The following is a 21,793-nucleotide window of genomic DNA, read 5'->3' as shown; positions in this document are numbered from 1 at the left end:
TCTTTTGAATGATAACGGGGACCTAGCTACATATGATGAATTCACCCAACGAAAAGGATTAGACTTATCTCGCTCTTTGCACTCCAGAGTACTCAAAAGTATACCTACTAGTTTGTTGTCTCTTATTAGAGCGCCTGTTCTGTACACACCTTTCTCAGGAATGATTCCTGCTCTGTGGCTGGGTGGAAAGGTTCTTGAGGAATGTTCATGTAACAGTGCTCATATTAGATCAGTTTTTACTTCTGTTCATAACCAGTATCCAAACTCATTTCATCGTTGGAGAGTGATGTTTCCTGAAATCAGTAACAATATCTGGACAGAATTTAATAGATTTTTTGTCCCCAATTAAGTTAAAGAAATACCTATTAAAATCTTACATAGATATTATCCCTGTAATGAATTCATTAACAGATTTAGACCCCCCTTTATGTTCCTGCAGAAAAGAGAGAAGAGAGTCTTTATCTCATTTGTTTTATGGATGTCCCTATTCTACTAACTCAATTATCTTTATTGATTTGGGAATCTCATAAAGTTTTGATCACTATTACTGAAAATATGGTCTTATTCTTAAATGTTGAATGTAACAATGGGGAAGTTAAAAATGTAATAAAATTGCTGTGTCTCTTGGGTAAATTTCACATCCATAAGGCTAGATTTCTCCAGGCCATGCCAAATGTAACTTTGTTTTATATGGAGTGCAAATCTTTTAATGACTCTATAGGTAAAATTTGTAAGAACAAGAAAGCTTTCAAGACATCTAATCTTTTAGAAAGTATTATAGCTCATATCAATAGATAATTTTTTTCTTCTTTTTTTTTCTCTCTGCTTTTTGTGTGATATTCATTATGTACTCCTTGTGTCTCCCTGTATGCTTGTATGATGTCATGTTTGTTTGTTAGTGTCTAATATGATAATAAAGTTTGTTCAAAAAAATCCATGGCAACATCCTGAGTGTAAACATTCTATGACGTTTTAGTCTGTGATGATGTCATCAAACGAACTCAGATGAGTTTGTTCAAAAAAATCCATGGCAACATCCTGAGTGTAAACATTCTATGACGTTTTAGTCTGTGATGATGTCATCAAACGAACTCAGATGAGACGTCATTGATGACGTCACATCTAACATATTAACCCAACCATCTATTTCACGAATTCTTATTCTGAAACAAAGAACTGAATATTTGTTTGTTTTGAGAGCCTGTGAAAGAAAGAGGAAAAAATATGTCTCAAGAAAATTTCAACACTTCTCCAAGCACTTCAGAGATGGCAGATGACTGCAGGACCTGTCATAAGAACAACACTATGTTCCGATCAGAGGTAAGGGAATTTGAGCTGGAGTTAAAGAAGCTGAGGGTCAAGGAGATACACTACGAAAAACAACAGGAAGACCTTCATAAACTGCTCTGCCAGCACACAGAGCTAAATTCCGAGTTGGGTGCTAAGGTACTGGACATGGCAGAGCTGGTGGCTGAGTTGACCAGACTGCGTGAGTCATTCTGCGAAATCCCAGACCTTAAAGAAGAAATAGCCCGGGTCTCAAACCTTTTGTCCACAGAGAAAAGTATAAGTGAGAGACATGATACTCTCAAAAGAGAATTGGAGGTGGATATATTGGTTGTGAGCGAAGAGAAAAAAAATATGACTGCTAAGCTGACCCAGCTTGAATCCCTCACAGAGAAACAAAGAATCGACAATAAAAATCTGTGGACAGAGATCCGTGTTCTGCAGGAAAACGAGAAAAAATTAAATGAGAAGAACAAGATCCTCGCTGCTGAGGGTGAGAGTAATCAAGAAGAGATTGAACATCTGAGAGCAGCAGTGCGTGATCTTCAGTGCCAAGTGGAGGACGCTCAGCAACTTATCTTGAATAAAGATGAGTTAATAGCAAAGAAAGACCAGGAAATAGCTTATAATCAGCAAGTGATATGGAAGCACTGTATGTTCACAAGCGGTTCGAGACCACCACGTCATGATCTCAAGGAGGAGCAGAGAGATGAGCGCCAACAGGAAACTCCTGCTGCAGCAGTGTGTGACCAAGTAGAGGAGGCTCAACAAGAAGACAGTGATAAAGCTGAGCTCTTGCAAAAGCTGACTGAACATGAACACCTGTCAGAGAAACTGCAGACAGAGAACAAAAACCTGTTGGCACAGATTGATACTCTCCAGGAAAATGAGAGAGTCATAAATGAAAGGAACAAAAACCTCACAGATGAAGTAGAGAGGAATCAAAAAGAAATTGAACATCTGACGGCAGCAGTGCGTGATCTTCAGTGTCAAGTAAAAGTGGCTCAGGAAGACCACAGTGATAAAGATGAAGTAACGCAGAAGCTGAGTCATGTGGAATCTCTGCTGGAGGAAAAACAGGCAGAGATCACAAAGTTGACGGCAGCAATGCACGAATTTCACGAAAAGGAAGAGTTTATGATTGAGGCGAATAACGTAGTCATAATGGAGATGGCCCGACTTGAGTCTTTGAGAAAGAAACAGGTTGAAGAGATTAAATACCTGAGGTTAACTGTGCAAGATCTTCAGTATCAAGTAGACGATGGTGAGGAGCGAATCTTGATTAGAGACAGGCAAATAACAACACTAAAAAAGGAAATTGATTATAAACAGAACATCACAGCTGAAATGAGACAATCAATCTGTGATCTTAAGGATCAGCTGGCAATGAAGCAGGAGGAGGACATACTGGATGGCACACAGAATTTCAGAGAGGAATCTAGGGCTTGTGCTGAACATACAGAACAACTGGAAATATTTGAGGAGGCCAGAGATCAGACCCTACAAGATACTCCTACAGAACCCCAACAGTTGGAGGTTCCTTCTACAGAACCTCAACAGTTGGAGACTTCCTCTGCAGAACCTCAGTGGCGTCGCTGTGCTAAATGGCTTCTGAAAGCAGGTTTGCATATAGGCATTAGCACTGTGGGTATCCTTATTCCTGCAGCTATCCTGACTGCCCAAGTGAGTGCCAACTGCTGGAACTTTGACAGTCTGCTAGAGTCCAACTGCAACTTCCAACAAGGACAACATCCTTTCTAAACAAACACCAAAACACACTGGCACGTTCTTCCCGTGCCTGCCTGGGTTTCTTCCGGTTTCTTCCCATAATCAAAAACCCCCGCCCCCCCCAAAAAAAACAAAAACAAAAAAACAAATGGAGAATGCAGGCACGTTCTCCCTGTGACTGCATGGGTTTCCTCCGGGTACTCCGGTTTCCTCCCACACAAAAAAAACAAAAACAACAAAAAATAAATAAAAATAAAAAATAAACTCAAAAAATACATTTTGATGTGGAATTGTTTCTGTAAGGTAAATTAGAAATTAGACACTTAGACACATAAAATATAACTTGAAAGCTGCTCAAAAAAGGTGGTAGTAGTAGTACTGGTGTAAGAGTACAAAGGTAATTATATTTAATAATGGTTTGCAAAATAAAGATGAAAAAGGACAGATAATGCAGTATCTTTTATTGTATAGTGCAATGTATATTATGTATGCCATGTAAAGCTGATGTAGGTAGGTTGTCATAAATTTTTTATTATGGTGGAGTGAGGAAAACAACAACACACAAAACCCACCTGAAGTTGGTGCTGAGGTTGACATGGGGGTCAACCTGTGGACGAGGACAGCAACAGGTTCAAATGGGACTGGTATGACTTCTGTGAGTGAGGTTTAAAGTGATCTGTGTGACATTACACTGATGTGAGTGGTGAATGACATCTATAATGCAACTCCTGTGCGCTGTCAATACTTATGGTAAATTTCTTAAATAGCTATGGTTTATGTCTAGTGACCTGCATAATACCTGATGAATGTGGCTTGAAATTCCTCATAAGGATACTATGTTGATCTGACAATACATCTCATGGGTGTATCATCTTATCAATGTGATGCACCCATGAGATGTTAACAGCATCTATAGTCATGCCTGCATCATGTACACCACATCACTTACTACTTGCCCAATTAATTTCTTGTCCAGTCTTGACCTGGTACAGCCAGTCACCAACACACTCTCAACACAAACTGGCACATTTTGTACAGGCAATATAAACAGTTACTAGTTTGAAGAAAAGAGAGCTTTGTAGGTTTTGTGTAAATAGCAGCCTAACAGCTGTGAAACTACCTAAATGAGTTCATGTGAAGGCTGAACCTCCAATAAACTTCCACCTCATTTGCCAGTAAGAAGAGGTATGGTGTGAGCTGAGGGATAGTGAGGCTAGACTCACCCAAAGTAGATCTGAGGGAAGAGTCCACTTGGAAAACCAAGAGAATTCACTGACTGATCTAGTTAAACAGCTCCAGGAGCAGAGAAAGAGCAAGTGGAGCCATCAGACAAACTCTGCAGAGTGAACTTCTTCTGTAATACCTCATCTTTGACACTCTCCTCTTGTTCCTCCTCCTCGTTCCTCCTCAACTGGATGCTAATGGTCATGTACTGCTGACCTCAGGTGTTCAACTTAAGAAATGAGTCTCTGGTTGTGTTCATTCATAATTAATGTCTCCTCTTTTAGCTTCAGTAACACAACTGGGGATTATTTTCCTTTCACCAAGGATACAGCTTAAGGAGTGTGGAAATTTCCTGGGAAATTGTGCAAATTTTTATAGTGGCTCCTGGAGTTCAACTTATACCTCCCTTAAAATATATTTTCTATTTCTCAATTTCCCCCCCTTTTTTCAATAAAGTCACCATTTCCTTTCGACCATTAAATATTTCTTGAATTAGATAGATTTCCACTCCATTACAAAATTAATTTTGTAATTGTTGGACCTGATTGGAATATGTGCTTTAAAAGACTTTTGGACAGAGGAGATAATTTCCGACAGACGTGAAGGGAGCACAGGAGCCGTGAAGCTGCAGCGGTGACTCCGCTGAACCGACAGGAGGAGACTGCGTCCTGCCTTCCGCGTTGACCCCAGTTCTCCACACTGTCCCAATTTCAGCTCACGCTGCTGTCGTTGTGCCTGTGTCTGCGCTTTCTCAATCTGTTTTTCTTCGTCTAGGGAGGGGAAATAAAGACAAAGTACAACATTTTTGGCTTGCGTCTCGGGTCTCTCACACCCTGTCCTGTCAACACAGCGATATCGCGGAGTAGTCGACCGCCTCATCCATGCATTGGAGTCCTGGGCCCCATCGCACCGGCCCCGGCTCCAGCCATGTCGGCCAGGAATGCATCGGCCGGTGGCGGTGACAGAGCGGGAGGAGGCGAACCGGCAGGTAAATGAAACACTACTAGAGCTTCTAACTGGTTTGCATGTTCACACCGAGCGACCCAGCGTATGTACGATGTTAAGATTTACCTCAAATGAAAGAAGTGTGGCGGTGTTTTTTTCACCGGTTGCCCGTAACTTTGCGCTATTCCAAAACTAGGTCAGTAGATCAGTAGAGCAAACTCGCCATCTCCGGCGTTTATGTAACACTGCACGACGTTGTTTGTCCTATCACCCAGCGTAATGTGCAGAATATGGCTTTATTTAGGCTTGTCATGAGCGATAACCTTATTAAATATCATCTTTATGTATTGTAGTGTGGTGTCTGTTGGCTAATGTTAACCCCAAGCGACCAAACCAAGCAAATGTTAGCTTAGCAAATGTAGCATGGCCTGTTTACCAAGGCAGCTGTCTCAAATCGGCCAATTCCGTCAGAGGTGGTTTTACAATACATGACAGTTTCTCACCGTGGGTAGTTTTGGGACATTTGGTAGACTATGGTTTCTGGACGACCTGGTGTCACATTATGTAAAATAAACATTAATGTTGGTGCTGTTTGGGCCTAACTGGATGTACGGTCGCTCGTCCCGGCGACTGAACCAGTTAAACCGTTGATCTGATGTTAGCTAGGTCGAAGCATTACTGTAGGTTAACTGTACCATTTTCATTTAACATCCTGGATGTCAAAAACACTCACCACCCCTTATAACTGAAATCAAGTAAATATATACAGTAATATAGACAGTAAATATAGACAGACTACAAGTGAGATAGAGGCAAGAATTGTAAATTACTTTTAAGTGTGTCACGTTCAATCAAAAACATTTGAAGACTATATATTGCATAGAAATGAGGAAACATATTTTAGACCGAAGTATGCCTCTGTCGTCTGTGTAGCCTCCGTGGGGTTGCAAGATAGTTACATGAAATGTAGGTCAAACAGCAGAATAATTTATTCTATTTATTGCTTATTGCTCAATTTCCTCAAATATGCTGGATTTAGAAACAGAATATGGTAGTGATGAATTCATAATGTGAAAGACTGTGTGTTACAACAATGGCCAGTTGCATTGCTTATCTTTCTGGCATTGTCTAATAAAGCTTGAATCAATAGAGGAGGAGTTTGTCAAGTTCAACAACTGACTGAGCTTCAAAACAACTGTAGATGAGTTAAATAACAAATTTTTGTAAATAATACTCCGCTAATGTAATTGTCATTACATCTGTATTCAGGCTTATGGTTTTAAGAATATGGAGATGGCTGAATTATTTGACGGTATGTTTCAGAAATATTTCTGTCAAAGGTAAAGGTTCCATTAACACTGTCTAGTTGCTGTTAGTAAATATACAGTGCTGTGAATTTTATTTACCACAGCGTGGTGGTGGTGTTTCCCCAGATCAGTGCTTTCAGTAAACACCTGGGAAATTGTAACAATATCAGCAAATACATTCCATAACTAGAAAATCAAACCCCTGCTGGATATTTATCTGCAATTAGCTTAAATCGACCCACCAATGTATATCGGCTGGGCTGGCCTGCAGACCTCTAAATAGACAACAAACACCATTCGCCTACTAAAAATACTTTTACTGATCAGACTCAATCTTGTGAAAGTAATCGTCAGCTGTCACCATCAATCATCAGTATCTTGTCCAGGGTCTCACAATTGAGAAGCTAATTGATTGAAGTTAATTGATTATCTAAATGGTTGATTAATTTTCTTTTTAATACCCAGTCAAGATGCCACAGAACTCATTGTCTACTTTCATTTGAGTAGTTTTCAACAGTATCTGTTACTGAACAGATTAATTACAACAACACATTAATTCGTGTTTAATCATCATGCAGTTAACTGTGTGTCACAGTAGCATAAATGTTTGATGGTGACTTGACTGAGATCAAATCATGCCATTAACTTGGCACCAATTAAAGACTGTGGACTTACTGTGCAGATCCTGTGTGTATGATTGTGATGAGTGGCACTGGGTAATATGACCTAGTTTGACCAGCCTTTTTTTCTAGCCTTGCACATCCATGGTCAGTGCTGTTTTGCACAGGATTTTGTTGCATAAATGTAAACATCCCTGCAATAAAGTTTTTTGTAGCTGTTATTGCACAAATGTTGAAAATATAACTTAGAAACTTGACTTGAGATTAGTTAGACACTAATCATTTCTTGTAATACTATTGCTCTGTGACAATGTGAATGGGATGTATAGGGCGTGGGGTTATTTAAGTGCAGCAGATGCTCTTTCAAGGATTGAGTGAATGAGCAAGTTAATGAACACGTGAGCTGGACAGAGGGATTGTGGGAGCTGGCAGAGGGATGTCTGTTTAGTGCAATGTCCAGTAATCTAGTTGCCTTCTCTGTAACCCTGTAATCCATCAGATCTTTACAGGGGGAGTGGGATTAAAAATCAGGTTGTCACTGATCTTTTTAATGGCTATTGGGGTCACAGGATCTATGAAGTGGAGCTAAAATTAGGTATCGTGGATATCAGCCATGTTTGGTCTGTCTCGTGCTGTTCTCTTGAGTTTCTCTCCCACACACATGCTCGCGTACCTCTGAGGACAACATTTAAATAAACAGAACACTGCTTTCACTTCCATGTTTTGCTACGTTCCTTCTAATATACAAATCTTTGCATCAAAATAAGACTGATCCCTATTTACAGTGCATCTCTTAGAAAGAAAATATAAACGAAATTGTACCAAAAGTTTTAACCCAAAGTTAAAACAACAGAGCACTGTTACACAGCATCACTGTGATGGATGTCTGTGTCGATGCTGGACAAGTTTGTGGATTCAGTGAGGTCAGCAAGGTTATTCTTCATGCATTCATTGCACCACATTTTGTGGTGTTTTTCCAGGTGGTTGAACAAGTTAGTTGTGTTACTTTGCAGTACAGACACAAGTCTCAGTCACTCTTTGAATATGATTTTTTTTTTTTGCTTAACATCACTTATCACCTAAATCCAAAATGCTCCCAAACAATAGATAATGATCTGTTTCAAGGGATTAGGTCTTCGCTTTCTGCTCCAGACATTTGGTTTTGCCTTTCTGTTTTCTGTTGTTACTCTTCACTCTGAACTGCCACTGCAGAGGTCAACACTGCAGTCGATCACGTGCGAAGCAAAAATACTCTATTTAGTTAGATATTTTCATATAAATTTAGAGTCAGTGTCAGTACCCATACAAGTGTTTTGCTTTAATCCATGATACAGTATATTGCAGTAATGTAAATAAATTTGGATTTGGACTCAGGGAAGTAGTGATGAATAGAACTCATTATGAAATACATTTTTGGTCGTAGCCTTAATTGAATGTGGAATTGACATCTGCCAAAATGTATTAGACCTAAAATCTCTGAAATAACGATGCTGACAGAACCTGTTGTGCAGAGAAACTTGTCAAGAGTAGCTACACCAGAACAACCAGTTATGAGTTAGTTATGAGGCTGGTCATTGGTTGAGAAAGGTTATCGGGATTTGTCCTAAGGGTGTGTAGTAGTAGACAGTAGTTTGAAAGAGAGCGGATTGTTGTATATTTACTTGGTGTTTGACCAAGAATGAACTTTTTGCTTTGCAGTTTTGACCGTTTAGTCACAAGTCAACTCTTCTATCACCTTTCCCCCTGTTGAAATATTAAAGGTCAGCACTTAATACATTTAAACATCATCAAATATACAAGTCCTGTGGATCAATAGTTGCAGTTGTTAATCGATTAATTATTCTAGTCATTTATCAAGCAAAATATTTAATCCTCATCATTTCAAATCTCAGCCAGGGTTAACAGATGGAGTACTCTGTTGCTATTAGTCTGCTATGTGGACTGATAGAGGGCCATATTTAAAGAGAGGTGTGACAAATACAGTCTGTGAGTAAGTGCCTTATTAAGACTGTTTATGAGCTCCTAATAAGAAAGTGATGGTGTTTGGCCTAGCCCACAATATGATAATTCAACTGTTTGATTCTTTATCACATCACTTCTGAAATGCCAACCCATTCTCATGACAGTTTGTGAAATAGTCATGAAAAGTATGGATTTAATGTACATAGATACACATTTGAACCCTGGTCTTCGGTGTGACGACCATGCACTTTGTAAAATATATTTCCAGTGGAAATATATTAGTTTTAAAGTCGTGTAGACTGTTACCATAAAAAGGAAACTTCCTGTCCATGTACACGAGTCAATAGATTAAAGGTAGTACTTATGTCAAGAGCTGCTGGGAGAGTAGACTGGAAATGCATCAGTGCAAAGGAACATTTTGACATGCGTGCAAATGACATCAGTTTTCAACCAGTTGCCTCTCATTGTTTTATGTGTTTCAGAGGATGTGCTGGTTGAGGAAAACCAAAGCAGTTCTGTCTCTCTGCCCGGCCTGATGACCCCATCCTCAGCTGCTGGTATGTCCCTGAGTATGGAGATGCCCCGGAAACGCAAGGGCAGCATGGACAACCAGTGAGTATGAGTGTATGAAGAAAATCTCATAAATTCACTGACCCAAATTGATGCTAGTGATTACTAACAGTCAGTATTTTTCTTCACTAGGGATACAAAATCTGCTTCCATCCATGACGCAGATATGGAAGATGACCAAAACAGGTACTGCATGTAGAGCTGGAACGGTTAGCTGATTGATAAGTCAGTGACAGAAAACAATCTGCAGCCATTTTGTTAATCAATGAATGGTTTCAGTGATTTTGTATGAGCAAAAATATTTTTAAAAAATTCTGATTCCAGCTTCTCAAATGAGAGGATGTGCTGCTTTTTTTTTTCTGTTGCTCGGCATTTGTACATTTCAAATGTGTGTTTTTCTTCTCTGCAGGTCAGATGGAGAGGACCAGCATGTCAAAATTAAATGCTTCAGGTGGGTTATTTGACACCACATTTATGAAACATATCTAGGTTTTTGTATACTCCATCTTAAAATGTCCACTTGGGTCCAAGTTCTGAAATTGAGTATATGCTACATTTGATAGATGGTTTGAAAAGTCAAAGTAGGAAATGTCTTTGAATCCTCTAAATGACTACTATATTCATGTCTCTGCAGGGAACCACACAGCCAAATTGAGAAGAGGAGACGGGACAAAATGAACAACCTCATTGACAAACTATCAGCCATGATCCCAACTTGTAACCCCATGTCTCGCAAGCTGGACAAACTCACTGTGCTCAGAATGGCTGTGCAGCACCTCAAATCACTTAAAGGTAACAGGTCAATTGATAGCTAGTAGTGTTAAAAATAACTTACCCCAATGTTGTTGTCACTGATTTATTCGGTTAATTTAGAGAGAATTCAGGTTTCTTACAACTTGGACTTTATTTTTGTAGTTCTAGCCATCACATCTATTTATAAAACACTGTACTCTCCAGTATTAAACACTGTGCTGGAAATAAGAAAACACTGATACAAGAAAGTTAGGAAAGAAATGAGCAGCCAGACAATCCAACAGTTTTTAGTGACATGATCATATTCTTAGCTCTCAACAGTACATTTAGTGGGTGCTATGTTATCACAGATAGGATTGATGACTTAAAACTAAGATCCATGTTTTAATGAAAAAGAAGGGTCATTTAACACCATTGTCTAAATGTATTGTATTTATCTGAAATTGGAATGGCATTCTCTATTTTCAGGTTCAGCAAGCTCCTTTTCTGAAGCCAACTATAAGCCGTCATTCCTTCCTAATGAGGAGCTCAAACACCTTGTCCTCAAGGTAAACATGAACATTGACAGTGAAAGCTGACAAGTTATGTGTCCACAATTTTGGCAAAACAGAGCTGCTGAGGTTGTAACTGTAATTGTTCTATTTAGTTAAAAAAAAAAACAACTATATCAAATACAATATTTTCTATATTGCATTGCATTTGATACAGTTATTAAAGCAGTTTACTCAGAGGCCTCTTACTTTTGTCTTGACCGTGTCATCACACTGGCTCCTTCTGTTCTCCCCTGTTTTTGTTTGTTGTGCAGGCTGCAGATGGGTTCCTGTTTGTAGTGGGCTGTGATCGTGGGAAAATAGTTTTTGTCTCGGAATCCGTCACGAAAATATTAAATTATAGTCGGGTAACGCTTTTACATTTGTTACTGTATCAGCAGCATCTTTGTTCATGAGAAAACCCTGGACACACCAGATGGGTTGTGTTGTCTTAGCACTAACATTAAGAGAGCAAAACCCACCGACTACTTCAGAAAATCCAAATTGATGATTATGTTATGCACATGTCATTTTAGAAAGCACATGAATGTGTCTTGATGTAAATTCACGTTAAGATGAATATCATATTAATCCTAAAGCTTCATTTTGTTACATTTTAATTTAAAGCACAACGTACAAAATTGCAGCCATTGAAACCACTGGTTGTAGGCTGTGTATGTTAGTTTGTGGATCATTATCAAAGTGATATGCTAGTGCTTCTGAAATCTTGATAGATTTTTTTAAGGTTTTGCTAAAAATTGCCAAATTGCTATTCAAGATGCCAGCTGGAAACAGCTTTAATGATGATGTTGGTGCAGCTAAACCTTCACTGGGTCTCAATATTTTGGATTACTGGAGTGAAGGGACACTCATGTGCTTTCCTTCAAGAAAGCTTTAAGAAATGATATACAGATGATCATAATCATACAGTATCTGGTGTGCTCCGGGGCCAACAGTCTACAAGTAGTGTACTTTGTTAAATTTGTTATTTGTCAGCAGGAATTGCTTTAGATGCAGAATGGTTTTGACGTTTCTTTTTATCAGCATGGGAACCGTGTTTAGGTCAGGTTGATGAGCTGCTTTTTCTTCCTACAGGCGGAGCTGATTGGACAGAGCCTGTTTGATTACATTCACCCTAAAGACATGGGAAAAGTGAAGGAGCAGCTGTCGGCTTCTGAATTGTACCCTCGTGAACGGCTAATAGATGCTAAAAGTAAAGCAATTATTTTTGTGTGAGTGAGTGACTGAGTGCGTGCAAGTGATTGAGTGAGAGAGAGCACATTAACACTCCTGTCATGTTCCCAGCCGGTCTGCAGGTCCAGGCTGACCTCCCAGTTGGTGCAGCACGGCTGTGTTCAGGCGCACGGCGCTCTTTCTTCTGCCGCATGAAGTACAACAAAATTTCTGTCAAAGTGGAGGAGAAGGAATTCCAGGCCAGCACCTCCAAAAAGAAAGGTAGGGAGATGACACAGCAGATCAACAAATTTACTTATATTTTGTTGTTGTTTATGTGTGTCTCTTATTTGATGTGTGTGGTTTGTGTCTGTGTGCGCCCACAGAGTCACAGAAGTACTGCACAGTTCACTGTACAGGCTACATGCGCAGCTGGCCTACTAGTCAGCTGGGAGCGGAGGGGGAGGGTGAGGCAGACAAGCAAGATAGCTCCCATTTCAGCTGCCTGGTGGCGGTGGGGCGCGTCCACTCTCACTCATCCCCCCAGGTCAACGGAGAAGTCCGAGTTAAACCAACAGAGTTCATCACGCGCTATGCCATGGATGGAAAATTCACCTTTGTCGATCAAAGGTAGAAATGAATTTCAGTTAGGGAGTGGCTGTCCAATTTTATAATAAATAAAGTACATGTTTTTGAGTCCTTTATACCAACATTGATAAACTTGTGTGCTCTTTAACACTTTTTCCTTTTCTTCTGCAGAGCGACAACCGTTCTTGGTTATCTTCCCCAAGAATTGCTTGGGACATCATGCTATGAGTATTTCCATCAAGACGACTTGCCACATTTAGCAGATAGACATCGAAAAGGTAAATTCCATTTTTCAGTGACCTAGTGTTCATCTGTCTTCTAATTGAGGTGAAGGCCACATTCTTTAATTATGTAGTCCAATCCAGATCCAGATTTCTGTGTATCTTGACATATTTATTCAAGTAGGTCACTGTGTTGGAAAATCCTGATTGTTGTTGAAGTTTCCTCATATTCTCTGTTTGATCGTCCTGAGCTTGTACTGCTCTCTGCCTGTGGTAGTTGAACTGATGTTCTGTTTTTCCTCCACAGTGCTGCGGAGTAAAGAGAAAATTGAGACAAACTGCTACAAGTTCAAAACAAAATATGGCTCGTTTGTGACTCTGCAAAGTCAGTGGTTTAGTTTTGTAAATCCCTGGACCAAAGAAGTAGAATACATAGTGTCAACTAATACAGTCATATCGTGAGTGTACATTTCAATCTGAGCATTTCATGACTATCTTTGTACCTGAGATCAATGTATATACATCAGAGCTTCATCTTTTTTCTCATCCAATGACAAGGCACGATCACAGTCGAACCAGTCGGTCGGGAAACAAGTCTGAACAGTCGAGCAATTCCAAGACTTCTGAAGGTCGGTTACATCGGAATATGAAGAAATCAGTGGAGATTTTTCTGTTTTGTTCTGTCATGTCTAACTTTGTGTTTCTGTTAGAAGATGGCAAGAAGTCCCTTCCAATCATACCAGGCATCTCCACCACACCTGGAACTATGATTTATGCTGGAAGCATAGGCACGCAGATAGCCAATGAGCTGCTGGATTTCAACAGGTGTGGCCTCACAACAACAGAACATGTCCTCTCTACTTTTCTGTAACAGTAATACAGCAGCATTTTTTTTTACACTTACAGTTGTTATGCTGAACAGTTGTTGTAGGTGTTAATTCATCTGTATCTGTGCTGCTTTAGGATGAACTCATCACCTTCCAGTGGTAACGTCAGCCCGTTCAGTTTACCACAGGATAAGTCTCCACAAACTCACAATCAAATCAGCAACAATGTAAGTTTCTGTACATGTATGTTGTTATTGGTGCCTCTGTCTCATTCATTAATGAGGTAGCTAGCTTGTGCTTACGGGCGTGTAGTTTGCACAGGGAGCAGGTCTATTTTAGAGCATATGTCTTACAGTGCTACTTCACGTGCTAACGTCACATGAAGTTCATCACTCATTCACAGAAGTAACACCAAGTCAGCATTGAATATTATGGCAACATACTGTTTTTGTTTGTTTTGTTTTTTTTTGTCCCAGCATTTGGCCAAATGCAGTAAAAATACTTCCACTGATGTATACAGCTATTTGTCCAACTAGCTGATGATTATAACCTACCTTCATGGATATCTGTAACAGTGTTTTTTCTTTGCTTGAACAAAATTACACAGGTGTTTGCAAAGAAATATGTTTCACACTGACATTTTGGTTCTACAAGCTCAGTGTGGTTTTACATGTTTTGTTTCAAACACCTCAGCAAAAAGATTTTTTCAGAGGTAGACCAACCATAATGTGAAGCAGTCACAGCTGCATGTGCTTGGAAATTATGGTGAAGTTTCTCCCAAAGGTTGAAAGGCATAATTTAACCAGCACAGATTTGATTCTTTCCTCTTTTTTTCCCCCTTCATGACTAAAGTCTTGCCATGTTGCTGCTGGGGCTATAATTTTCTCCTCTTTTGGTCTGTAGGTGCCAAATGGAGAGGCAACGGACATGGAGATGCCAGGAAAGTCCAGCTCAGAAGATGAGCCCCAGGGAGCCTCGTTCTCAGGAGGAGAAACGCTCATGGGTACTTGTCTCATTCTGTTAAATAGTTCATTTATAAAATGTGTTGGATCATGTATAATTATCTCCACTTACAACTCCATCACCTTGTGTTTTTTTGGGGTTTGTTTGTTTGTTTGTTTTTTTTCCTCTGTCACCTCATCTTGCTTCAGGGGAGAATTCCCAGCTGGATTTGGACAGTGTGGTTGGACCAGGCCTTAGCAGTCTCAGCAACGATGAAGCAGCCATGGCAGTGATCATGAGCCTCCTGGAGACAGACACAAACTTGGGCGAGGCTGTGGACTTTGAAGAGATGCACTGGTCTTTATAGAATCTTCTCTTGCAGTGTGACGCTGAAGCACACTGAAAAACACTTTGGACCATCAGTTTTTTGATGACGAGAACTGCTTGAATGCTTACTCCAAGACGCAGCATTCTGGATTTTTCTTTGGTTTGTTTTTTAAAGACTTTTTTAATTTATTAGTTACCTTTTTCAACCTAAGCTGGGTAGTCTTCGGGTGGCTGCTCTAACAGCAGCGGGATCGACTACAATAAAGGACACCTGCTTTCCCTCTTCAGAAGGAGGATGTGCCTCTAAAGCCTTACAGCGGTCTGCCTGCCCTGAAACGCTGTTCCTCACTGCTTTCCTCACATCTACTGTCATCCTCTGTTTAACTGAAGAGGCAAACTCACAAGGTTGAAGAACCCATGAACTTAAATGACGGTGACAAAGGCATACATCATGATGGCTCGGGATTCCAGCTTGTATTTCTCTCCTCCACCGACATTTGAACAAAGGTTGGGAGTGACAATGCAAAAAAAAATTGCACTGAACTGATTTCGTGTTTTATAAAAGGTTGTAATTTGATTAGGTACTATATGTTTAATTAAAATGAGAAGAAGACACCTTGACAACCTGGCCCATCTCTGTGACCCCTCAGGATCCAAACCGTAGGTAGGCAGCGTACCACGGAAGACCACACTTCCATAACCTCTAACTTTGAGAGTCACCTAATGATGTGCCACTCAGAGATTTTCTCTTTACTTTTCAGTATCTGAACATTTTCCATGGAAACGGTCCAGTAACCTCCTCTCTTGTACACTGACTTGAACATACTGTATATGTGTACATTCAGTATGATTGCAAACACCTTGTCTTCAGGCCATATCTGTCTTAAAGGGATAGTTTGCATAGGAAGAATATTTTCAGTTTTGTAACATGTACTCTTCTATAGATTCCTAGATGTTATTTGCCCTAGCTCTAAACATTAAATATTTCTCTGAAGAAATTATCCACCTTCATATATTTGTTAGAGAGCTGTCATCTTTGGTGTTGACCATTCATGAACTCTTACAGGTTTATGAGCACTACAGTACTACTTCATGCAAAGCCAAACAGCACTTTAGAGGTGCTGAAATGGAGGTGTGGTAGCAACAGCTGAACAGCAAACCCATTTCACATGTGTGACATTTTATCAATACTTGTTTGAGGTTGAGTCTGATGGTAGAAGTGATAACTCAGGGAGTGATGGAAGCAAAGCTGCCCCATAGAAAAAATGATACAGTCCTTATGAAGTGTAGCAGTATTTTGTCCTCCAGTTTAAGTTTTACATACTTTCCTACACACTATACATATGGTATGTTGTGTAATAGGTCTGTACTTGTTCACTTGTACATCTGTTTTCTTACACTTACTGTCTGCTCTCTAATCATGCAAGTAAGCCACAGCTTTAGCTATTTTTTTCATGTACTATTATGCACTGACAGTCTTTCAAAAGACACGTTTATGTTTTGTGCTTGTCAGAGGCGCACAGCATTGTCATTCACCTGCATTAATTTGTTATGGGATTATGCTATGCAGAGCTGTCATTCCATTAGTTATAAACTTTAAGGTATTTCTCTTTCCCTCTCCTCCAAGTGTCACTCCGATATCATGCATCACTGCATGACAAAAAAAAAACAAAAAAACAACCCTCCAGGAAGCAAAGACATTTGGTGAGAACTTGAAGAAGTCACTAAGTTGTATGGATCCTGTTTTCACTTACCTCATCTACAGCTCTGTTTTGCCCCTGCTTACGGTTGCACATCTTAGAATTTGACGGCCATTATGTGATGGTGGTTGATGTAAGGTCAAATTTGAATTGACTAAAATATGTCACGTGCTGAAATTCAAAAAGATTGGCAGCTTAAGCCTTTCTGGTGCCAGTTCAGACCCAAGTGATGTGATAAAATGATTGATTTGGCATGCTTAAAAAAACAGTGCAGCACTTTTATGTACATCCCCTGTTCAAACAGTGAAACAAACAAAACCTCCAGAAAAAACCTCTGCAAATTATTAAGTAAAGAAAATTAGAAGGCAAACTACTGACATTCAGCTACTTTGTTTAGCTTGTTTAATAACCCATAGACTGGTGTGTATGTTACGGTTATTAAATCACATTTCTTTCACACGTTTTACACATTTCTTTGAACACTGCTCTAGTGGAATGAAAGGCAGAGTCAGTACATGTTAACTTTTTTTCCCAAGATAGTTAAGAATAACAAGTTTTTGTCAGAAGTGTTTAGATTGCGTATGTGCACAGTATATAGAACTGTAGCTTTTATGCCATGCCATTGTTCATATTGGTAGCCACAATTTGTAGTCACCTCTTGAGGACTGTTAAGGATTTTCTAAGAACTCTAGTTTCGAGGATAGAAGTGGTTGTTGTGAATCATGAAGAATACTGTCTTTTGTCTCTAATGCTTGAATTACGAGGAGCCAGTGGACGGAGCAGCTGAACTCACGAGGACCCTCCTGCCTGTGTCTGAAGTGCCTTTGGACTTCCTTCTGCTCGGACACACGATAAACCTGTGTTGCTTTTGGAGATTGCTCTTCCACCTTGGCAGACTGAAAGGAGGGCTAAAATGTATCTTTGGATTAACTTGATGCAACATGGCACACTGTGCACATCATGAATGAAGTGGAAGCTTGTTCACAGATGAAACGGGAGCTGTACATGTTGGCTTCAACACTCACTACCTAACCAAACAACCAGAGCTATGGAGTCGTGCCATAGACGCAGGCTGGTCTTTTTTTTTTTTAAGGGCAAAAAGTCCTTTTTTTTTTTTGTTCTCATTCTTCTTGTTAAATCATTGCACTGTTGTAGCTGTAATTTCCCCTGAAAACATTGCTCTCACCTCAACTTATTTGGCTGAGTGATAAACCTTGCAAAGAGGTCACACATTTTGCTTCTTTCTCCATTTGAAATAAAACAGTGGACTTTGTAAGCTAGGGAACATTATGTTTTGATTTCATGCTCTGCTTTGTGTCTAGTTGCATGCTGTTCTTGTGTCATTTATTGTTATTCTTAGTTGTTTTGTTTTTTGTTTGTTTGTTTTTTTTTTTAAAGTATGTTGCATCATTAGACTTGGGAAGTTAAGACAGATACAGCCAACTGTCATCGCACAGGAGGAAGGACCTTAACCTTTGGGCTTATTTCGGGCAGTTTGGAGCTTGTTACTGCCTCCATTGTACCACTTCCTGCCACTTTTATAAGTTCCCTCTTGATTTGTGGGCTCCAGAGGAAGCACTTACTGTATTTGTTTAATTGCATTATTGCTGCTACTTTCAACATGCCTGGGCTGTCTTCCCAGGTCGTCGTGTTGTTAATAAATATTAGTTTACTAAACCCTCACCAGGAACGTTTGGACATATTTTCAAATCTCTCTTTTAGCCACGCTAAATTCAGAACTTTTCATCAAACACTTGTCGCTTGTCATTCTGCAATTTTGTTTCCTTAGTGAGGCAGATGGCGAAGCAGCAGCCATCTTTTTTTAGTAATTACATTTGCTGTCTACTGCACCCCTTCTCTGAGAAGATTAGCTTTAAGTAATTTGTCAAATGTGATAAGGTAGTGGTTGGTGCAATTAAGAAAGCATGGCATTAGCTGGGATTTGTTGTGTATATAAAGTCAGTGGTAAATGCAAAACTGGTGCTCCTTTACAGAATGGGCCAAGCTGCTACTCTGCCTTGTAGGAGAGGGGAGTCTTATGTTACAGAGCTGTATGAATGGTTCAGGTAAGATCTTAATTTGGCTTTTGAGATTTCTGCATAAAAATTATTGAGTTATTCTGTTCTATCTGTAAATGACAGAGGAGACGGAGTGGAAAACAGCGGATTTTTGGTGAAGCTAGATTCAGGAACTTCATCATTATGTGTCTGTCTGTTATGTAGGATATGTAATTTTCTACACACACTTCGGATCCTTTTCTCACTTTACCTCTTCTTTCCATTTATTTTGCTGTGTGAGCATCAGTGTAACCTTGAGTAACTTTATCCCTGCTTCATTTCCATGACTACTCACTGCTGATTAGTGTCACGTTACCATGCTATAGAAAATTGGTTCAAAATCATTTGGCCTAATTATCTTTGCCCTTATATCCCAAAGTGTAAACAAGCTTTCAAACAGAAGTAATCTCTGCAGGTTGGAGATGGGTTGACCTTAATTCTCTTAATTCTCAATTTAAAGGACAGGTTTCTCACGTTGCTACTAATCTGACTCTGCATTCAAACTGCCTCCATGTTCTTTGTGTATTACAATAGAAACAATTCTATCTTTTTTTCCTAAATAAGTCTCTCTTTTTTGTCATAGAAAGTTTATTAATGAATGTCCAAGTGGGCTGATCACTCTTCATGAGTTTCAAAGGCATTTCTGCAATGGAACAGTGGGCAGTGAGTCAGCTGAGTATGCAGAACAGATATTCCGCACACTGGATAGTAATGGGGTAAGCATAGCTTGCTGAATGACACTATACTCTCTACATCTGATAAGTCTGGAGCCAGTGCTTTTCTTAAAGCATTAATAGGACCGCAGTGATAAATGCCATTCTGTCTTAAGCTTTAATGAGGGTGCTTTTCTTTAGGACGGGGTGGTTGATTTCAGGGAGTATGTCATGGCCATCCACATGCTTATTGAAGGTTCAGCTGTGGAGAAACTGAGCTGGTCTTTCAAGCTCTATGACAAAGACAGGGACGGAGCCATTACAAAGGAGGAAATGCTGGAGATCATGCAGGTGTGTGTGTGTGTGTGTGTGTGTGTGTGTGTGTGTGTGTGTGTGTGTGTGTGTGTGTGTGTGTGTGTGTGTGTGTGTGTGTGTGTGTGTCCACAAACACTGTACAAAACAAGTCAGGCTGCACATTTCAAGATGATTACTGTCACTTTTTCAACTGGTGTGTGTTTCCTTTTTTGTTTACAGGCTGTGTATAAGATGAGTGTAGCCGCAGCTTTGACCAAACCCAACCCACTCACAGCCGAAGAATGTACCAACAGGATATTTGTGAGATTAGATAAAGACAATAACGGTGAAGAAATTATTTTCCCTTTCAGCTTGAAATCATGGTGCAGTGTTATTTCAGCAGGGAACAATGGATATCACACTCATCCACTGCAGGGCTTTTTCCCACCATAAGCTGACCTCATAGGGTTAATGTGTTTTTGTGGGACTATTGGGACCCATGTAGCAAAAACATCCAACAAGGGGATATGTTTTCCAATCTGCTGCATGTTTTCTAAGTCAATGTGGTACCATGTTAATTTAGATAAAAGAATAAAAAGGAATAAAAAGTCTATAGTGGTTTTTGAAAAGTTTTTATCATCTTAAAGACCTTAAGTCAATTCTGAAAACAAGGTTTTGCTGTGATGCAAACCAAAAGACACCCCTTTATTTTACCAGTCAGGACAAGTCTTAAAGATCATTATTCAGTCAGAGAGTTTGACAGGTGAAGTAAGCACATACCTAAAGCTGAGGTAATTCATCTAATAGAAGATAAGCCACAATATGTGTCATGTGCACAAAATGTTAAAAAATACATTGAGATATATCATTTTTCTATAAATGCTAAATGTGAGCTTTTACATAGCTTCACTTTGAGAAAATTAAGTGAATAGACCTTCCATTCCCTTCCTACAGGACATGGTTATATACAGTATTTGTACATTTTTAATGACACAGTAGTTAACAAGCAATAAAACACAATAAAATCCTGCTTACTAATAAGAACACTTGCAGGCACAGATTTAGGAGGAAACAGAACCAGATGATATTAATAGAGTCTGTCCTCTGTTCTTTGTCTCTAATCACTGCCTGTCCTTGTTATGTCTGTAGCCATCATCAGTCTGGAGGAGTTTGTAGAGGGAGCGCTGGACGATGATTGGATCAGAGAGATGCTGGAATGCGACCCCAGCACGGTGAAGGTGGAGAGGCCCCAGAGGAGGGACACCGCTTTGGGGACCCATGGTTGACCTGAAGCGGGGTATTCTATTCACTGGCTGCAGAGAAGTGAACTAGTTGAATTCAGACTGGTATTTCCAGGAATCATTTCAGCAGTGTAGCTTCCATTTGCTGCAACAAATTATATCACTGTCTGTTGAATAACTTCAAGATAGACACTGGAGAGCATTAGGAAATGTGCATACAGTAATGTAGATAGCATTTTTTGTCACAATATTAGCATTCGTTTCTGCCTTGCTGTTTTATTTTGTATTATGTTTTCTGGTGCAATTTGTTGCTAACGCCACCTTGATCAGCTACAGCATTAAAATGCCACTTGAATGTTAATGCATTAGTAACAGTAATCCAATAATATACAACCTGAAAAAACACATTCTCTAAATTGTAGGTTACTTTTAAATGCTTAAGAACTTCTTGCTGTTAATATTTCATTACTTTTACTTAAATAAAACTTTGGAGTGGACTATTTTTTGCATTGCATTGTTGTTAATTTCTAAGGATAAAGGATATTTCGTCCACCACCGACACTTGAAGGCCACTTGATGTCGCAGTGCTTGTGTAAAACTGACACGCAGGCACCTCCCAGACTTTGAGGAATATGCTGCTTTCATGTTTCAGCAAAAACACGGAAAATTTCCCGCGTTATTTACTTAAATACGGATGAAGCCGGCAACCGTTATGCCTGGAAGCAACTTTTGATTGTGGGTATTACTGGCCAGCTTTCGTGCGGATAAACAGGGAAGTAAGGAGTCATCGCTTTTGAAAAAATCTTTGTGGCGTGTTCATTTTTGACAATTACAGTCAATGGTT

The 21,793-nt window shown here is 39.6% G+C and overlaps 2 protein-coding genes across 4 annotated transcripts; both read left to right on the top strand.

The window, feature by feature from the left end:
* Window positions 1-4,835: 4,835 nt before the first annotated feature.
* bmal2 (basic helix-loop-helix ARNT like 2) lies at window positions 4,836-15,628 on the top strand. Of its 3 annotated transcripts, none has more exons than XM_018664170.2 (17): window positions 4,836-5,227; window positions 9,556-9,685; window positions 9,776-9,829; window positions 10,053-10,094; window positions 10,278-10,435; window positions 10,865-10,944; window positions 11,202-11,294; window positions 12,022-12,139; window positions 12,232-12,381; window positions 12,486-12,729; window positions 12,859-12,965; window positions 13,216-13,366; window positions 13,467-13,537; window positions 13,619-13,733; window positions 13,872-13,962; window positions 14,639-14,738; window positions 14,887-15,628. In XM_018664170.2, exons 1-17 carry the CDS (start codon window positions 5,167-5,169, stop codon window positions 15,042-15,044), a joined length of 1,923 nt encoding a protein of 640 aa, XP_018519686.1. In that variant the 5' UTR covers window positions 4,836-5,166; the 3' UTR covers window positions 15,045-15,628. The 3 variants fall into 3 exon arrangements, with proteins under 3 accessions (XP_018519686.1, XP_018519689.1, XP_018519688.1); XM_018664172.2 differs by having other exon boundaries at window positions 4,837-5,227; window positions 13,622-13,733; XM_018664173.2 differs by lacking the exon at window positions 11,202-11,294.
* Window positions 15,629-18,480: 2,852 nt separating this feature from the next.
* si:ch211-245j22.3 (uncharacterized protein LOC563798 homolog) lies at window positions 18,481-21,440 on the top strand. The gene is made up of 5 exons (XM_018664174.2): window positions 18,481-18,770; window positions 19,345-19,477; window positions 19,616-19,765; window positions 19,949-20,054; window positions 20,858-21,440. Exons 1-5 carry the CDS (start codon window positions 18,700-18,702, stop codon window positions 20,992-20,994), a joined length of 597 nt encoding a protein of 198 aa, XP_018519690.1. The 5' UTR covers window positions 18,481-18,699; the 3' UTR covers window positions 20,995-21,440.
* Window positions 21,441-21,793: the final 353 nt, after the last annotated feature.

The sequence above is a fragment of the Lates calcarifer genome, linkage group LG10 (genome assembly GCF_001640805.2).
Source record: "Lates calcarifer isolate ASB-BC8 linkage group LG10, TLL_Latcal_v3, whole genome shotgun sequence".
Classification (NCBI taxonomy): domain Eukaryota; kingdom Metazoa; phylum Chordata; class Actinopteri; family Centropomidae; genus Lates; species Lates calcarifer.
This window is presented reverse-complemented; position numbering and strand designations above follow the sequence as displayed.